The sequence below is a fragment of the Anopheles gambiae genome, chromosome X (genome assembly GCF_943734735.2).
Source record: "Anopheles gambiae chromosome X, idAnoGambNW_F1_1, whole genome shotgun sequence".
NCBI classification, from domain to species: Eukaryota; Metazoa; Arthropoda; class Insecta; order Diptera; family Culicidae; genus Anopheles; species Anopheles gambiae.
The window spans coordinates 19938612-19956626 of record NC_064600.1 but is presented as its reverse complement, the minus strand read 5'-3'; the positions used below and the strand labels follow the sequence as shown (position 1 = coordinate 19956626).

At 43.9% G+C, this 18015-nt stretch overlaps 1 protein-coding gene and 1 long non-coding RNA gene across 9 annotated transcripts; one reads left to right on the top strand and one right to left on the bottom strand.

Moving 5' to 3' along the window:
• The first annotated feature begins 1845 nt into the window (after positions 1-1845).
• On the top strand, positions 1846-11686 carry LOC1270513 (uncharacterized). Of its 8 annotated transcripts, none has more exons than XM_003437125.2 (5): positions 1846-1996; positions 6756-6880; positions 7043-7231; positions 7902-7977; positions 9852-11686. In XM_003437125.2, exons 2-5 carry the CDS (start codon positions 6790-6792, stop codon positions 9961-9963), a joined length of 468 nt encoding a protein of 155 aa, XP_003437173.1. In that variant the 5' UTR covers positions 1846-1996; positions 6756-6789; the 3' UTR covers positions 9964-11686. The 8 variants fall into 8 exon arrangements, with proteins under 8 accessions (XP_003437173.1, XP_309217.4, XP_061518803.1 ...); XM_309217.6 differs by having other exon boundaries at positions 1917-2130; XM_061662819.1 differs by having other exon boundaries at positions 1917-2411.
• LOC133394093 (uncharacterized) lies at positions 2014-3159 on the bottom strand. Its single transcript, XR_009766599.1, has 2 exons — positions 2560-3159; positions 2014-2482 (listed from the first exon to the last, which is right to left on the bottom strand). It is a non-coding gene; the product is annotated as an uncharacterized LOC133394093 (long non-coding RNA).
• Positions 11687-18015: the final 6329 nt, after the last annotated feature.

Below are 18015 nucleotides of genomic sequence, written 5' to 3'. Positions count from 1 at the left end.
ATTCACTTCTTATAAGAAAGAGTCAAGTAAGTGTCCCACAACTATGAGATCCCCAGGAAAATCCTATAATTAGCCATGTATCGGGATTGTTTTGTAGTTCATATAATTAATGTCATCATGTTATGTTTCTTATTTAACTTTCCTAATTTTGCTACAAACAAATCACTGCTCCCCATCACGCCAGGTGATGATGTGTAATGATTCCTGAGAAAATATGTTACATTAAATGTAAACGAAGTATGAAGTAATTATTCATACCAATTCAGACGTAATGAACTTTTGTTGTATCATTCCCTTTTCATTACGCTTCCAACAAGAGCCTTGCCGCGATAAAATGATTAAGTTTCGTGCTAGATGTTGATAAAGTTTAGAAACACTCGTTTCCATTGTTCAAAGCATAACCTTAAATCGTAGCAACAGCATCAACCTCAAAAAATACACCCGAGCTCCATTTAATTCCCATTTTTACAACGGACCTTGTCCTCCATCCATCACCGCGTTGCGCTTGCAATGCACGAAAAATTAACCTGTCAATTCCCCAACCACACGCGTGCGTGTATGTGCTGGTTGTTTAGTTGGTACGTGAAAGCACGGCTGTACTCTACGCGATTCTACTCAAGCGGTGTTTTGAGATGGGCTACCTTCTGATGGGGTTAACTGGGCGCTTCCACCCCTACCGGGCACCTCCATCAACCGGGCGCCTCCATCAACCGGGCGTCTCCATACGCGATTGACCCTTCTGGTGAACAAAAGCGATATGCGGTTTGTGTTGAAAATAGAACACAACTAAAAACACACACCTACACTACAGAAACCAGAGAGCAAAATGCGCGTTGGCAAAAGATAGAGCAGCTGCGATGAATAAAATGTTAGCAGGTATAAATAATATCTTCCATTTGCTGTTGCTACTGCTGCTGTTGTTGCACAAAAGGAGATGGTCAAACCGCACTCATCGGTTGTATACGCAAGCTGGGGTTATACACGGGGGATAATAACACACACACACAACCCTTCCTCAAGGATGCACCAGTGCAATACTTTTTTATTGCTGCACGGATGAGTTTACTAACGGTTGCACACGGTTTCCACTGCCCAGAGAGCCTATCGGTGAAAGATGTGTTCTTTATCCGCTGCCCCTTTCGGTTACATTGTGTGTGTGTGTTAGTGTGTGTGTGAGTATGTATGAGTTTTGTAGATTTTTGCTTACTCGCGCGTGTCCGAAAAGTTAAACAGCGAGTCTGCCTGCGAGGTAAGGCGGGAACGAAGGAAAAAGTAACAAATCCCCGCTAGGCCGAAAGTGCATCTCACTCTCGGTGCGTTTGTTTTTCAGACCAAGCGATCTAGCAAGCGAATCTGACGCGCATTAAGAGTAGAGAAATTAGAGACATAGAAAGAGAGAGAGTGTATAGATAAAGGGGTGTAGAAATAGCAACGAACCTTACTCATGACAGAGAGATAGAGTAAGATAGTAAGAGAGACAGAGAGAGAGAGAGAGAGAGAGAGGGAGAGAGAGACAAAAAAAAGGAGAGAAGGAAGAAAAGAGAGAATCAGTGTCAGGGCAAATGATTTGTATTATGAATTTTATTTCTACCCATTTGGCATCAGTTCAGATTTTGGTTCAACTACTTCCAAGTACCACCAGCACGCCCAATACTGCCACCTTTACCAGACCTGGCTTAAAATCGAGCACACACTAACACACTTTCTTAAAAAAAAAAAACAAAAAACCAACAACATCGTTTGTAACGTGCTACAAGAGCGCGAGCATCCTTCTTCCCTACTCCAACCACTCCTCCACTCCTGCCCCATTCTCCCATTTCCTTCACCCTCTCAACCGTTCGGACAACAGTGTTGGAATTATTGGAGCGGTCCGACCGAGACCCAGCCGGGCTGGCACCTTTCCTCGCTGGGACAAGATCCGATCACGATCAGTATTACGATAGAATCGTTCCAAGCAGGATCGAAAAAGCACCATCCTCAAACTCCTCCGGACTCTGTAAGGATAGCGCATCATTCGTTTGTTCGCTTTCCGTTGTGTGTGTGTGTGTGCTTACGTGTTCGGTGGTCAAAGTGTGCCAAGGAGAATCGTCCTGTTTTCGATTAACCGCATCCCCGTGCGAAGTGCCTGCTGTGAGTGTGTTGACAGATTATCTGTACACCTAGTCAAGGGCAGGGACGAAGTAAAGAGGAGAAAGAAAGATAGAGAAATAGACAGGAAGAGAGAGAGAGAGAGAGATAGATAGAGAGACATAGAGGTAGAGAGAGATAGAAAGCGAGATTACGCGTGAACCTAATCCTAACTTGGTATGGGAAAGCAAGCGAATGTTTTTGGGCCTGGACTGTGCTGTTTTGTTTGATTACGTTTCATTCTTTGATTGTGTGCTTGATGTGCTTGGTGTGAGCAATGCACGGTACGTACGGTAGTACTCTAACACTGATATGCAGTCTACTGTGTGTGTGTGTGCATCCAGAGCCAGCAATTCTGAAACGAATCATATGATCACCAAAATCACTCAACAAAACAAAGTGACATTCGCACAGAACCGTTGGAGTCGTTACCAATGTGCTAAGATGCGTGGTGGCTCATAAATGTGTGTTATCTTGCCTGCCGAGCTCCAATCAACCTGTGCAAGCCATTCTGAAAAAAAGTGTCATGATGTTCCCTCTCCATAATTGGAGTGGACGTCAATTCGAGACGGGGCACCTAGCGTATACGCTTGCTCTCCAACACCAAAGACGACCATGATCGCTGGGACTGTATACTGCGCAGACTGCCATCAATCTACCCATCTACAACTCTTGTGATGCACACTCACGCACACAGTCGTGCGCTGATATATCAACCTCCTCTACGTCGGCTGTGTGTGCACAGATTGGAATGTTTGATCCACAGCCGAACGCAAAAGCCCCTGGACAAAGCCGTCCAAAAATAGTTTTTGCTCCTCCTAAACCACTCCTCCCACGATGGGGAATTGTGTTTCGGGTTTTATGTTTAATTTTCCGATTGCCCACGGGCCTGTGGCCGCAGTGTTGCAGCGGTCAGCTCGTGAGCAGGCCGAGCGTGCGCACATCCCAGGTGCTATTTTGCACCACTAATAGTTGCGCCTGCACAAATGGGGCTGCATGCCTGTCAGGCAATGGTGTGTGTCTAAGGGGATGTTTGTATGACGTTCTCTTAGAGCAGTTTTGAGCCAAACGATGTGCAATATTTTTTTTTGAAACAGCGGGCATAAACAATGGTTAGGTAATGCAATTCGCGATGAGCCACAGGTTTGTTTTTAGTTTCCTTATTTCAACTGTGGCCAAGATAAGATCGTTTATCTTCATCGGCACTGGTGCTCGCTTCTTCCCTTTCAACATCCTGCACGAAAAATCCATCAATTTAAAATTGGATTAATGAGATCATCGCCATGCGCGCAGAAGGGCATTCCGAGACAATCGATTGTCTTTTAATCGTTCGTCTAACCCTGAAGCGTATGTGCTTGAGCAGAGCGATAGAGATACAGATACAGATAGAGAGAGAGAGAGAGCGAGATATTTAGAGAAAGAGAAAAGTAACATAAATTCCTGACGTGTGTGTGTGTGTGTGTGTGCTTCTCGTTTCCATTTCCTATCCATCTTTTTTGGTTGCACGGCTGCACTGCACGGCTATAAATATCTCTTTCGCCCACTGCGCAACTATTCCTTGTCCATTTCTACAGTGGAAGGTGGTAGAGGAAAGCGTGTGAAGTGGAGGAAAAGGGCGGGGATGGGGTTATGTCTGACTCCGTCTACTGTTTGGAATAAACTAACACACCTACACATACAGGCTTACCGGTTGTCTATCCCCTCCATTCCGTAACCTTGGATTTGGCCCGAGATGCGCGAGGATCCTGGTCACGGCACCAAGGTGGCAAATATTTTCAAGCAGATGGAGGGAGGGCCCAACGAGTGAATCGTGCATATGTATGTGGGAATGTAGGTGGGTGGGATTGTGTCCGAGTGATCTGAGTAGTACGGTAGCGAGCGACCCCCAGGCTTGCTAGTTGGCAGTGAACGCTCCGGCGACAACGATCGTATCCTTCGACCGAAACGGTTTAAGCTTTGCTGAAGTAGGTTTTACCCACAGGTTACAGCTGCACTACGCCAAGTAGGTAGTTATTAGCGCAGGCACGCACGCACAGGCCATCACAATCAAACGCATCGGTGTCCAGTGAGCGAGATTTTGTTTTCCAGTTGTGGTGCATTGTGGTACTAGTTTGATTGGTTTTTTTTTGTGCAATTGTGTGAAATATTATTTGATTGTTTGGGTACTACCTTACTGATCTGATTAGTTCTCTGTGGGTAGGGACGGTATGTCCTGCCATTTGTCACGTTCTTGTTTTTCTTTGTTTATATTTAAATTTGTTATGAAATGAACAGCTATTTCATTAGTTTCATTAGTTGAGAACTAATGATTTCAGTGGGGCAGGTTTAGAATGTCCGTAAAACCTTCGCCGCCATCGCTCAATTCCGTGAACACACGGCGGCCGCATCACGATCATCACGCGGTTTGGATGAGATTTTATTTTTAGACCATTCAACCGGAGCGAGAGCCGGAGTCTTTCTTTCCTTCAGCTTTGATCACAATTGTGTGTATGTGTGTGTGTGTGTGTGTATGTGTTTGTATATGTGTGTGTATATGTGTGTGAACTCATGTATATTTTACCGTAGGAGTTTAGCAGGAATTTCAATCTAAGGATTCCAAGACCGATGGCAATGGGTGGATGTTGAAATGTTGTTTCACCTGCTCCGTGACAGCATTGCTGTACGCATGTGAGGAGTGGAAACGATTATTCAACTTTGCAAAACCGTTCCCATGTGCACTGGTACATAGGTACAGCGAGCGTAGGAAAGAGAGATCAATAGCCCTTGCTAGACACAAACGGCTACTCTGAAGGGGTGGTTAAAACAATCATTTTGAAGGATTTTACCTCTGAACGGCGGATATTCTACCTATGAAAGGAAATGTACTTGCTGCATGGGGATAGGAGTACGTAGGAAACAAGAAGTAAAACACTACTTAATCTCTGTTCGCAACTCCATACATATGCATGTGTGTGTGTGTGGTTTTATTAGTTGCAGTGGTTTTGCGATATGAAATGAACAGTAGGAAAAGTGCAACCCGTACCCGTAGAGTTATTTTTTCTCATCCAAGTGGGTGCCAAAGTCTCACACATGACTTCAATCATGAACGTGTCAATTGCAGCGCTGGCTGGCTCCTTAAACACCAACACCCCGGTCTACATTTTTACCCGTCCGCTGGATTGTCGGCATTCAGCTCACGTTTCTAGCAAGCACACCCACAAACACACACATGCATACCGTACCATTAAGCATAAGCGAAAGTTAGGTACGGTTATAACAGCTCCTTCAAGAACCCTTTTTCCGCTGGGGCCGGACGCCGCGTCATTTGCACCGTGCGCCCGAGCATCTAGAAGCTGCCATCCCGCCGGGCGTTGTATTAGGGCACCGCTATAAAGTGCGGTGGAAAAATAATTTAATAGAGCGGCCCTGCCATGGGCAACCAGTGTCGATTTTGAGGTGCGATTTCCTTTGCAGCTGGGAGTGAAATGCAGAAGCATGCAAGGGACGAGAGTGAAGAGGGCAATTTGAAATGTTCCACAGCATAATATATCGGCTGCACTGGACGCCACGGAATGGGGAGGAATGGATAGGGAGGAGGAGGGGAGAAGAGAATGTGTGCGGTGTGTAATCAATTACACATCTAAAACTGAAAACGGGCGGGTAGTCTTTCGCCCGTTGCGGTTGCTGTAGCGCTCGATTTCATACATTTCCGCGCTTACCGCTTGGGCTCAAACGATGTGATTTGGTGTGCCGAAATTTTTTGTGCTAATTTTGCCGCTGCTCTCTAGCTCTCTCCTTCCTGCCTCTTACTTCAATATTTGGTGAAAGGTCAGCAAGTTTGGGAGTATTGATGGGCCAAGTCGTGGCTTTGATTGATTGATTAATGGTTTTCGCAACCGTTTAGAAGCGTTCCACCGCTGTTTCAAGCAAAAATCGAGCCCAAGGTAAATGGTTGCGACTTTTCGTCGGTTAGGGTGAAATCGTGTGCCACTTAGAATATAACAGGGCACCAGCAATGAGCGAAAAGCACTATCAGCTTATTTTAATTAAGATAACGATCTCCATCTCTCGACTGTCTCGCTTCCGTGCAATCTGTCCGTTGGCCGCTTAGGCAATCAAGCTATTTGTTGACATGTCCTGTTGGAGTGAGAGTTTTTCAGTTGTGTTTCAGTCAAGACTGCTAGAGTGACGATCTTCTTGGCACAATTAAATATTCCCGCTTGTTGAGTTTTTCTATGGGTAATCGGTACGGGAGTGACGGGTCCAAAGGTGAAATTCATTGTAACCCATTTTGTTACTGTTTGTACACTGATTGTTGGATCGTACTGGCCAGAAATAAAAAGAGAGAGTAAAGCACTAAAAAAATATTAGTTGTACACACGAATTCACATTCCTGTCGGAACGCTACTATGTGGTTGTTGGGTTTTGCCTGATAAAGTCGTTCTACCTAGACATACAATTCTACTACCATTATAGAACCAACAGTGCTGTCGGTCTTACCTTTGCTACTTTTGCCTGGTTTACGCAAAATAGGAAGAAATTATTTTTTTGTTCAAGCCTATGCAAATGAACCTCGCTCTCGGTTGTAAAGCCAAATTATCTCACCTGGTGCACTTGTTGCTCTTATTCTTGTTCATTTTTCCTTTTAGCGAACGAAACACTCGACTAGAACACAATCCCAAAATGTTCAAGAACCATCTTGCTATGATTGGCATGAATGAGACGCCAAACAAAAAGGCCAAGTTTTGGCAGTCATACATCAGATCCTTGAAGGGTAAGTATTTATGTGGAGTGTAGCTTTTGGCGCCTTGCTCGAAATTTCCCGTCACTTTTGTCAGTATGCAATCCACTAGCCAAAACGGGCTTTTGACTAGTTGGTTCTGACGTTCAGCCATCCATTTTTAAGGGAGTCTTAATGTATTCCTCCGTGTTTTAGGATCTGATGATATTCGTGCACACGACACTCCGGCCTACCGGCGGCCGATTCTGCTGTTCGACGAACCGGACACTGCTGTCGGTCGCATCAATTCGCCCGGTTACCATTACCTGCCGGTTCACCGCGAAACCTATGGCTACTCGCCCCGTCCCATCTACGACCATCACTACACGCGTTCGCAGAGAGCACGTAAGTACGGAAACGGTGGAAGGAAAACGAGACCCCTGTCTCTGCTACGGGAGAAAGCTAACAGAGCTAGTTTCATTTCCGATTAATATGCAAATGGAGCGAGTAAGGGAAATGGAAGCTATAGCGTACCCTCCTAATTACTAAGCTTTAAATATTTATATTTGTTTGGCGGTGGCAAATGGAAAACGGCCGTTCCGTTTATTTTCAATTTTACAATTTAGCTATTCATTTAGTTTTCCAACAACCGCATTGCGCGTCCAGCTGAGACTCAGGAACGTACATTAAATAAACTCATCTCCCAGGGCAGGGTGCAAAAGTTTGCCCTCAAAAACGCGCACTATTGATTTTTTGACTCGTGAAGATTAATCTAATTTCACATGATTTACCGTCCACAAGCACGGCAAGCGGCCGGATGTAATTACACACCCTAGCTTTCGATCTCAACGCTCGGTGCTACTCGGGCCGGTAATTTTGCGTCAAACACACACGGTGAAAATTAATAACACAGATAATAAACGATCGGCAGTGCTACTATTTCCCATCACGAAGCGCCTCTGTTACATACATTAATCCAACCGCTTTCCGTGCTCTCGATTCCACAATGTCGATGGTGGGCAGTCGCGCGGCTTATTACATTGATGCTCATTATTTCGTTTCATTTTTGTTACAGCAAGCGTAAACAGACTGGCCGATGCGGAGAAAGCCTGGGCTGACCATTTGGAACGGATGAGGGATATCGACCGCAGGTAGGGTTCTGTTCCATTTACAAGATTAAAACAGGATTTGTATGAGAAAATTTTAAATTAAATTTTGGGAAGCAATTTTCCAGCGAACGGGGTGGACTAGATAAATGGGCTAATAATCAGTTTTAAAACTCTATTTCTGAGTTGTCGTTGCTGAGGAAAAAAATGCCTAACTCTAGGCGCAGCGAATGGATTGCCTAGCTTGTAGGCAATCGGTATAACCTAAGCGCCAAAAATATTCCCTTTTTTTATGTTTCCTATGAATCGTTTGTGCTAAAACAAAAGCTTTTACCCAAGAAAAAGGGAAATGAAAGCCCAGAATAGCACAGAGGCTACCATCGTACATTGTTTTCCCGAGAAAAGTGCACCACCAGCTCGCGCTTCCCAAGAACGGTTTTCCAGTACATAATTGACAATAACAATGCAGCCCCCGAAATAAAACCTCTGTTCATTTCCAACTTGCGAGTGGGGACAATTTAATTCAATTCAGCACACGCCATACACTACAATGCTTCCGATAGCACCACGACCCTCTCCGGGAAAAATGCAAAACAAAAACTCGAACACGGCAAGGCAAACGCTACCCGGCCCAAATGCCTAGACAGTTAAAAAAAGCACCAGCGGCTTGCGGGTACTTCGCTCACTGCCGCGTTGTTAGGATTTTGTTTTTGTTTTTTTTTGTTCTTTTGCCTCTTTCCAAGTGGGAGGAAATGGCTGGAAATCTTTCACCGTACTACCACGCATAGTACTGCACGGTGCTTCACGTTGGAATAGTTCCACTTGGTCACGTAAAAAATGAACGACGGGACTGTTAGGGGAAGGCTGTGTGCAGTGGCAAAAGAGAATAAAAAGTAAAAACTGGTGGCCTTTCACGATGAGCTTAAAGTGTAAATTGTACCGACATGAAGTTTGGTCCGACGGTTTGGGATGCCCCCAGTGGTTGGGTGGTTTAGCGTGGAGTGGGACGCATTTTTGCAGTCGAAAATACGAAGAAGAATGCTGAGTGTTGAAAATATTCAGTGCGCTGTTGGTGTTCGCTTTTACTCCTCCCCTTGGGACCGACATGATCCGTCCCGGGAAAGGATATTGGATCGCGCACTGAGCTTCACCAGCGATTAGCATCATGGCACTGTGAGAGTGGCGACATGGCAAGAGTGGTCATAAAGCGATTCTGCTTGAACCGATGGAGCCGTACTTATTTATAGGGAGAGGAACCCCTAAACGCAGAAAAATCAGACGCCACGATTAAAAGATGAATGGCTTTTCCTTGAAAAAAAAAACTACATAAAATTATACAATTTACATAAACTTGGCCACCTACGTCCACGCCATCCCTACCATCACGAGATATCATAACGAACCAAGCGGTTTATGAAGAATATGATAATACTCGTCTTCAAAGGAGAGCATTCCCAAGTTGTCGTGGCCCATCCGACATGTTGAGAAAAGTTTGAATTGAGCGCACGGCAAACAAGCAAGGGCAAGTTTTTCCACACCTAAGATAGCCCTTATCATACCTCATCTGCACTGCAAGTGAATTGAATCGTGGTTTAAAGTGTGCGCTCGGCACATTTTACCGCGACTGGGGGGTACATTATACATGAAGCACAGCATCCCCCTCAGAGCTCTCAGTGAGACCATTCGGCTTGCAAGGGAACGCTGTCATCGGATGCCGTTTCGAAATGTCACCGAAGGCTCGTAAATGCTTTACGGAAATGAGCAAGAAAGAAAGAGGGAGTATGATAGAGAGCAGGAGAGAGAGAGAAAGATACACACTTGTAATAACACACAGACTCATTGAATAACGAATAGAGAAGCTTAACTATTTTATATTTATTTTTTATTGCTTTTCTGGCGCTGGCACACGCTCGTTACAGATACCCATCGCGCTATGGACTGTACCTCAAGGACAAACCGAGCCAGGTAGTGTTCCCGCAGGAGATGGAGTACGAACCGGAGACGAAACCGCTGTACTCGACGCTGCACTAAGACGGAGCCACGCCGTGCCCGGCCAGTATGCTAGAAGGCTTGCTGACACTCCCTATTCTGCTCCTTTATCCGACAGTTGAATAACTTTTCCTCCCCTACCCTTGTCCCACCCAACGGCTGGCCAGCACAAATTTCCCCATTTCCCATATCCGCTTACTTGAGAATCAGAAAAAAAGCAGAAGGATGGTGAGCAGAACATACCCATGATAAGGTCATCAATAAAGCGAATACGCTCTCGACGGTTTGCACGAGGTATGAAATCTAAGTATGCAGCACGCAGAGTATAATGGCATGATAAGAGCCGAGCGCAGGTTCGGTTTACACGCGGAGAACCGCGAGCTACCGGGCGTCTGTCCGCGGATAAATAGTACGTAGTAGAGGATGGAGGAAAATGGGAAACATGTTACTTCTTTCGCAGTAACTTAAAAAAAATACTAAAAAAGCTCTCCAGCTAAGAGCAAAAAAGAGAGAGCGAGCGACAGAGCGAGAATCTTTTTAAAAACACAATCATGCATAATCACTAACAATCTTGACAGATGAAAGGATAAACGGACGAACGAGATGTTGTGTATTTATATTTATTTTGTGTTGGTTTCGTTGTTTTGCATAAACGATTTCTAAAAGTTCCCTATTTCTACTAAAAAAAAAAGCACAACAGAAAGAGATAAAGGGATGGAGAGCGAAGAGCAGAGTACATTGAATATAAATTACAAATATATACATATATATGTGCGGTGTATACCGTAAGGCGTACACGCGTAAACAGTTCATAAAAGCACGAGAAAATCGAAGAAAAAATAACAGTATCAGAAATGACGGTATTATTTGTTAACAGATTGCATACGAAAGAGCATAGATCAGGCAGCAACAGAAATACACACACCTACACATATAATGAACCACAGACACATGCGCACTCGTAACTATATTTCTACACGTACATGCAAACATACACGGACAAGCCACCTTTAACAAATGGAAGCAACCGCCTAGCGCGAACTGCGCATACCGGACAGGACAGAACAAGCTACACTACACGGCAGTAAACACCGCACACACGCAAACACACGCTGTAGGCTAAACGAGAATCCGAGAACGAAGAAGGGGAGTATATGAGCTAGCGAGATCGAGCTGAGTAGCGGAGTAGCGGATGTAGTTGCTATTTCGAATGTTAGCGATTCTTTCCCTTTCCTCAGTTCCAACGGACCCTTCTTCATAGCCCTTCTTCTCACACTCTCTCCTCGTCTTTTAAACAAAATCTCCCTCCTTCAATCCCCCAGCCGTATACATCACATCGTCCCGAGTTGTTCTCCTTTCAACGGCTGTTTTGTCGTTCTCACGTTTTTGTGGCGCACTCCGGCGAACCAGGCACATACCCGGGATCCTGGTTTACCGTGAGCTGCTCGCTAGCGGTGAGCATTGTCAAGCTCCTGCACTGCAACTCCGAGTAGAGTGAGAAAACCAAAAACAAAGAAAGGAATAAGAAAGGAGAACGATGTTGGCACGATGTATGTGTGTATCGTTGATCAACGATCAAGCGCTACGCTGGAAGCGAAGGCGCATGCAATGTTGGAGGCGAAAAGGACTGGGCGCGAATGTGTGCGTGTTTGTATGTGTGTTTGTGGCAGTGGCTCTCAATGGAGCATTATAATAACTCATGTGAGAAATAAAATAAAATTTAATAAAAGAAATAAAATGGATCAGAAACTGAACCAAAACAAAACCAACCAATGCGATTATTTTACACAACCACGTGATGTTGAACATTATTTTAAAATTTTCTGATAATCTCTTTCAAGCATTACGCCTTTAGTGTGCGCTGAACTCAATATTTTGTTCCAAAATCGAATTTTTTATCCAAAAAAGTCAGCAGTATATTGTTGATTCGGTCTGCTATCGTGTTCGCTCGTATGTGCTTTTGGTCTCTCGCTTACATTCTTTCACCTTCTCCTGAGTTCTCGTTATTTCAGTATCACCAGTAATTAATTATCCACTGACAAGTTTGTAATCAATTCCCGCCACAACGTGGGGCATTTTGAAGCAAAAATTGAAATGTCTGCGGGTGCGATGGACTCATTAAGTATGACAGGGAGTGCAAAAATGCCACCCGAAGGCTTCAGACCAACAACGAAACTCTTTAAACCCTCGGACCGATTCTGACGGCAGAATGGCTTTTACCACCTCTATAGGGCTGTATTCATTCACGCACCACCTGCAAAATTGGTTTTATTTTTCCACAAAGAAGTGTTTAGAGATGGCAGTTTTTATGAACAGAAAAAAACAAAAATGAGACAACTTGCTATGCTTTGCGAGCAGTGATAATATACTACCATTTTTTTTTTTTGGAAAAATCAACTAATTTAAACAAGGAACGAGTTACAAGTTACAAATAACGATAAACTGGTCAGCTGAGGGGAACGTAAGGAGTACTTGAGGTAACTAGTAGCACGTATATAACTGTTTCTTGTAGCTATTCTTCAAATAAACTTGAAAAATTATATAGGCTACACATTTTTATTCTAGGTATCCTTTACACTTTTACACCTTATTTCTAGCAGTTACAAAAAAATGCACATCTCTAGCGCAAAGCGTGTGCATCGTCCATCGAAACGCGACAGAAAGGTGTCCGTTGAAGGGGCAGAAACAGTGAAAAGCAAAATCCCATTAACGCCTTCGGCACAGGTGTGGATTCCCCGTGATCATGGTTTCGGGATTCGGACAGGGGTTTCGCCCGCCATGGAAATCCGGCAAATTATTCCAACCCATCGCACACCCGCGTCCCTGGCAATTCGGCACGCCAATCAAATGGGCAGTGGGGTGTGAAATTTGAAGTTTTGCACTTCCCCGCTCCAAATCTCACTCGTTCTTAGTTACCATCGTTCCGCATTTTATCGAGCAGAACGCGGATCGGACGCTTCGCTTCGTCCGCTTCTGCGTGTTCGCTGTGTGCGCCATTATTTAAACACATAACGATAGCGGAAAACAACTTGAGCCAGAAGCCTTTACGCAAAACTGCGTGGAAATTGATTAGATTACTGCACAAACACACTAACCGCTGCCCGCCGGAATGAGCGGTAGCGTCATCAGATGGCGTTGATGAGGGTGGGTTTTGGACGATTCGAGCTCACTTTATCTTTTACTAGCCCGCGAAAGTAGTGCCGGGCGACAGGTGTTTCTGAGCGTGGGGCAGCGTTTGAATCAACTTGCTCACCGCGTCAAGGCCGCAAATTTGATCAAACGAGTGGAGAAGGGGTAGGAGGGTTGTGTCAAAGCAAGCGATGAAGTTGAAAATATGTATCCTGTCTGGAATCATTTTTTTTTAAACCTGGAAAGCAACTTGAAGACTTTTTCAACAGAGCAAAAAAGAAGCAAACAGAAATCATTTCCTGCGAAACGTCCAATCAGCCGCACACGTTCGTAACACATTATTATCTCACTGCTTGCAACTGCCCACGTGACCGAAGCGACAGCAGCGAAAAAACGAGCAAAGTGTGTGCGAAGATGAATAAGCCACTTGTCGCCGCACTGGTACGGCAGGAGCAGGATACATTAGGCTTGCTCGAGCTTGCGGCGAGATCCGAACAGTCACGGGGGCAAGCACAGCCAAATCGCTTACGTTGACTTCCTGTACCTTTTGCTTTGGTGAAGCACTCTCCGCTTCCAAGTTTTTTGTTGATGAGTTGAGTGGTTTGCCCAACTTTGGTTAAAGCTTTCTTCGTTCAGCATATTTCGTTTCCGGCACCGGAACAGAGGGCCAGTGCAAGGAAGAAGCAAACGCTCTGATAAAACAATTGCCCAAGCACTTTTCCGTGCCGTCAATGCGTTTGTTGTCATAGACACTCCTTGGTTAGACTTTATCCCTCAACCCTCCAACTCCATTCCTTTCTTAATGAAATTTGGTACAATCAGCAAACCAGGAAGCACACGAAATAGAGAGCAGAAAGCGAGACAAAAAGAAACGCTGCAGAAATGTTATAAATCTGAAACTCTAAATTAGAATTGGAAATCCGTCCTCCTTTTTCTGACGCATTCTCCCGCCTCACCACTTTAAGAGTGAGATTGTACTACATTCGGGAATAGAATGGAGTAAGAAAAAAGATAAGGGCACGCAAAGACACCAGCAATGAGTAAGAAGACGCACGTATTGAATGAAAGTTTCCTCGTTGCGTACGGCACCCGCGCCGAGACGTTAAAACCGAAGCAATTCAATACGAGGGTGAAGAAAAGAAAAAGTATCACAAGAAAAAAGATACTACAGGGATGTGTGTGTGTGGGAGGCATGGCTGTTGCAACATAAATAAAAAGAATTAGGGAAAAGAGAAAGCAGCCATTCCTCTTTCTTGCACGCTGAACGGTTTAGCTGTGCACTACCGTACTACAGGCGTCGCAGCAGCGTAGTGGTGGTGTCGCTCCAGGCACTAGGCTCAAGGGACGAAAAAAGCCTGCGAACCCTATAGGCGCAAACTGATGCCAAACACACACACACAGCGTTTTCACTTTGGAACTTTTATGAGTTTTGTGCTCCGACAAAAACATGCCCAAAACTTTCGATGGCGACAACGTGAAAGTGTTTCTTTTTTCTTCTGTGGTTGGCTGGGGGCTTGGGGTGCTGTGTTTGTCGCGGACGTACCGGCTAAAAAGGGCGAGCTTGGGATCGCTACGGCTGGCACCATTTGGCCATACTCATTACAAATTTGTGGTCGCCATGACATCACGGCTCTGCGTAATGGAGCCCGAACCAACTTTTACTGTTTTGTGCAGGTAGCACAACGTCCACTCCGTTCGGCTGTGCATTTTTTTAATATGTAACTGAAATTGCACCACAAGGTGGAAAGGTGGATTGGTGGAATTTTCCAATTAGTTGGCACAAAGCACGAGCACCCACTTCCGGCGTGGCTCAAAGATCCGTGCGTTCTGGAGGTTCAATCGGTATGTCAGGAAGCAACGAAACAATCCGTGTTCGGGCAACTTTTCATTCCCTATCCCAAGAGATGGCGATGGTTTTTGGTCCTTGTTTAAAATTCATTTCATTTCGGATTCGGGTCTTCGACAGAAGCAAGCCCTTGGAGAACATTTCTCATTCTTTTTTCACCATTTCCCAAGTACCTCTTTAAATAACTGCCACCACCGCCACCCAAACAAACAAGCACTAAATTACTGTCGCAATTAGTTGAAGCCATTGCCCTGGAGTTGCAGCACCAGCGTGAACACTCAGCAGTAATGTAGGGGAAGATGAGTCAAAATGGCACTGTAAAGGATTTCGCTCCTTACCCATTGGGTACACCACTTGACATTGATAGTTCTACCGCAATCGATGTATCAACATCTTTTTCATGAAACAACAATTTTAGCAAACATATTAACAACAAATTTATATGCATTATGATAAATGATAAATAAAATGATAAAATGATAAAAAGTAAATGTGTAAATTTAAATAACATCATCAGAAGTCGTGAAAATGTATTGCGAGGAGTTCAATCGTTTCGCTATAACGCAATATGGTCATATACAAAGTGTCAAAAAACATCAAAACAATGGGGCATAAAGGACAACAACAACAGACTGTAGGCTATGGTTAAAGCTGTTGCATCTAGCCCGCGGCAATTACTATTGTCCTTGTTTTGTTATAAATTTTTTTTTTAGAACAAACTACTTACTTATCCGGCGCTAGTCTAAGTATCTCCGAAAATTTGTCGCCCGTCGTTTAGAAGCAGTGTAAGTAGAATATCACGTTTTTCATTCAAAATATAGTTGTTAAATAGTTATTTCTGATTAAGCTTAGTACATTTATACTCTTAGTTACTTACATGGTACAATACATGTAAAAAGTTATCGAATATCTATGTCTTTTTTGAGATTATAAACTTTTAACAATAATGCATTTTACTGTGCATTTGACAATTGTTGGAGAAAGCTGCACCGATTAGACATATGTACTGTAAAAAATGCGTAACTCTTAGAAGGCTGCATATTGTAGCAACCTTTCCTTACACCACAGCCTCATTATTTTGCTCCTGCCGAAACATACCTACCATTTTGTCCTAAGTGAAACATTTTTCGAACTTTAACTTTAAAAACATTATAATGAATTAAAATGCTTACTTTTTTAACGGAAATGATCGATACATGCCATGTACCTGTATACACATCCTTTATTTTCTCTAACTATCTGCTAATCGTTTATAAATGATTATTTTCGAGATGGTTAAAATAACATTGTTTTGAGCAGTAGTTTAGTTTCCTTGTTTATTCATTTATTTATTAAAATCTTAGGTTATACAACGTTAATAGTGTGCATCACGCATTGTATTTGATGTTTTTCAATCTATAGAAATATATAAATTTTAATTGTGTTAATTTGCCAATAATGCGGGTGACCTATTCGTCCCACTTAACCATTTTGCCGCGCTTTCCCCTAAATCCGATGCCATTCCCGCGTTTCAATCAAGTTGTCGAGCGCACTCACACAAAGAAAACCACAAGAAAAAGAGTGTAACAACTATCAACCTGTTGACCCTGCTTTGGGGGAAAGAATTGCGAAGTTTCATTTGTTGTTCTCTTTTCTTCCGTTTTTTTGCCCAGCTTTCGCAAGTACCTTTCGATTTGTGAAGCACTCAATTGAAATTACCTTCCTCCGCTCAATGTGCGAGGAAGAAAAACAAGTAACTAAACCATTAAACAGCGTCAAGTACAACAAAACAACAAACAACGAACCAGTAGGGAACGAAAAGCAAAATAGAAAAGACGACCAAAACCCCAGCACACCATCAAAGTAACTGGTAACAACAGTTATTTCCTCTTCGCCACCATTCTGGCTGGCGATGATGCCGACGGCGGAGGCCGGATGCCAAGAGGCTTTGGCGTGTTATTGAGACAACATCTGTTGCACGGTGCCAGTATCCCGCAGTATTTCAGTGCTCATAATAAACGGGCTGAGCGGATACAACCAGGCTTGCTGCTGGAATTTCTTTTCTAAGGCGTTCTGTTTTTTACGATGCTCACTTCTTGCTCGAACCAAACAACCGGTGTGTTGAACAAGAAGTTAGAAGCAAACAACCTTTCATCCTTGGGTCTCGTCCCGGGCTACCGGGAGTACCATATGTGTTTGTGTGTGCGAACGTATGTGTGTGTGGAATAAACGAAGAAAACAAACAAAATCTACAAAATCAATCATAAGGCTTGTTGCAGAAGCGGGATGTGCTTCGCTCCACACATTCCTGAAAGCATTGCATACTTACCAGGCGCAATCGATCTCCAGTGGACCAAAGTGGGCCATAATTCTATGCGGTTTAGAGTGTATGTGTTTTTGTTGTCCTTCTTTCCTGTGGTTCTTTTCAGTCAAAAAACGACATACCATCGTTCGATCGTTGTACCTCACGGAGGCCAAGCTTCGTTGAACGTTTTCTACTGCCATCCACGACACAAAACATATCCATGAATATTAATGAACAGTGCCGTGCAGTACGTCCATGGTAGACCGTGCAGAAATCTTGTAATGTGTTCGTATCGTATGTTTGGATTGTTGTTAGGTTGTGTTACTCTTCACTGTACGTTTTTCTCTTGTGTAATAATGTTTCATTCGAATTGCGAGAAAAAGCGCCTGAAAGGTAGGCACGTCGCATGGCAGCTACGGAAAGGCTAAGCAAAAAACCCCTAACGATCACACGTCGGCGAGCCAAGTGTGATATTGCCAGGAAAAGAGGCACGGATGTAAAAATCATACGGGATGATTATTATACCGGTAACCTTTTGCGATCCGTTGTGGGTTGAATGATTTCATCCCTAAATGCACTTGGTCCATGCGTTGCAATGCACTCGATTTTTCTAGTAGGGAAGAGTGAGTTGCTTCGTATGTGTTGCATGAAAAACCCACACGGAACAGCAACTTTTACCGTGCACCAAGATTTATCGAGACAATTTCACACCGTGAAGCGTAAAAAGTATCCAAAATCAACATGGCTGAAACATTTCACGAGTAATGTATGTACAGAATTGTCATCCTTTATGGTTCGATGAAGTTCGACGAAATTACGAGTTTTTCACGCGCCC

What these genes read in the sequence shown, in the direction of transcription:
- LOC1270513 (XM_061662819.1), top strand. Translation starts at nt 2,323, where the DNA reads ATGTTTTTGGGCCTGGACTGTGCTGTTTTGTTTGATTACGTTTCATTC. An exon ending in ATACATCAGATCCTTGAAGG is followed by an intron (nt 6,881 to 7,042) that starts GTAAGTATTTAT and finishes TCCGTGTTTTAG; the next exon opens with GATCTGATGATATTCGTGCA. An exon ending in ATGAGGGATATCGACCGCAG is followed by an intron (nt 7,978 to 9,851) that starts GTAGGGTTCTGT and finishes CGCTCGTTACAG; the next exon opens with ATACCCATCGCGCTATGGAC.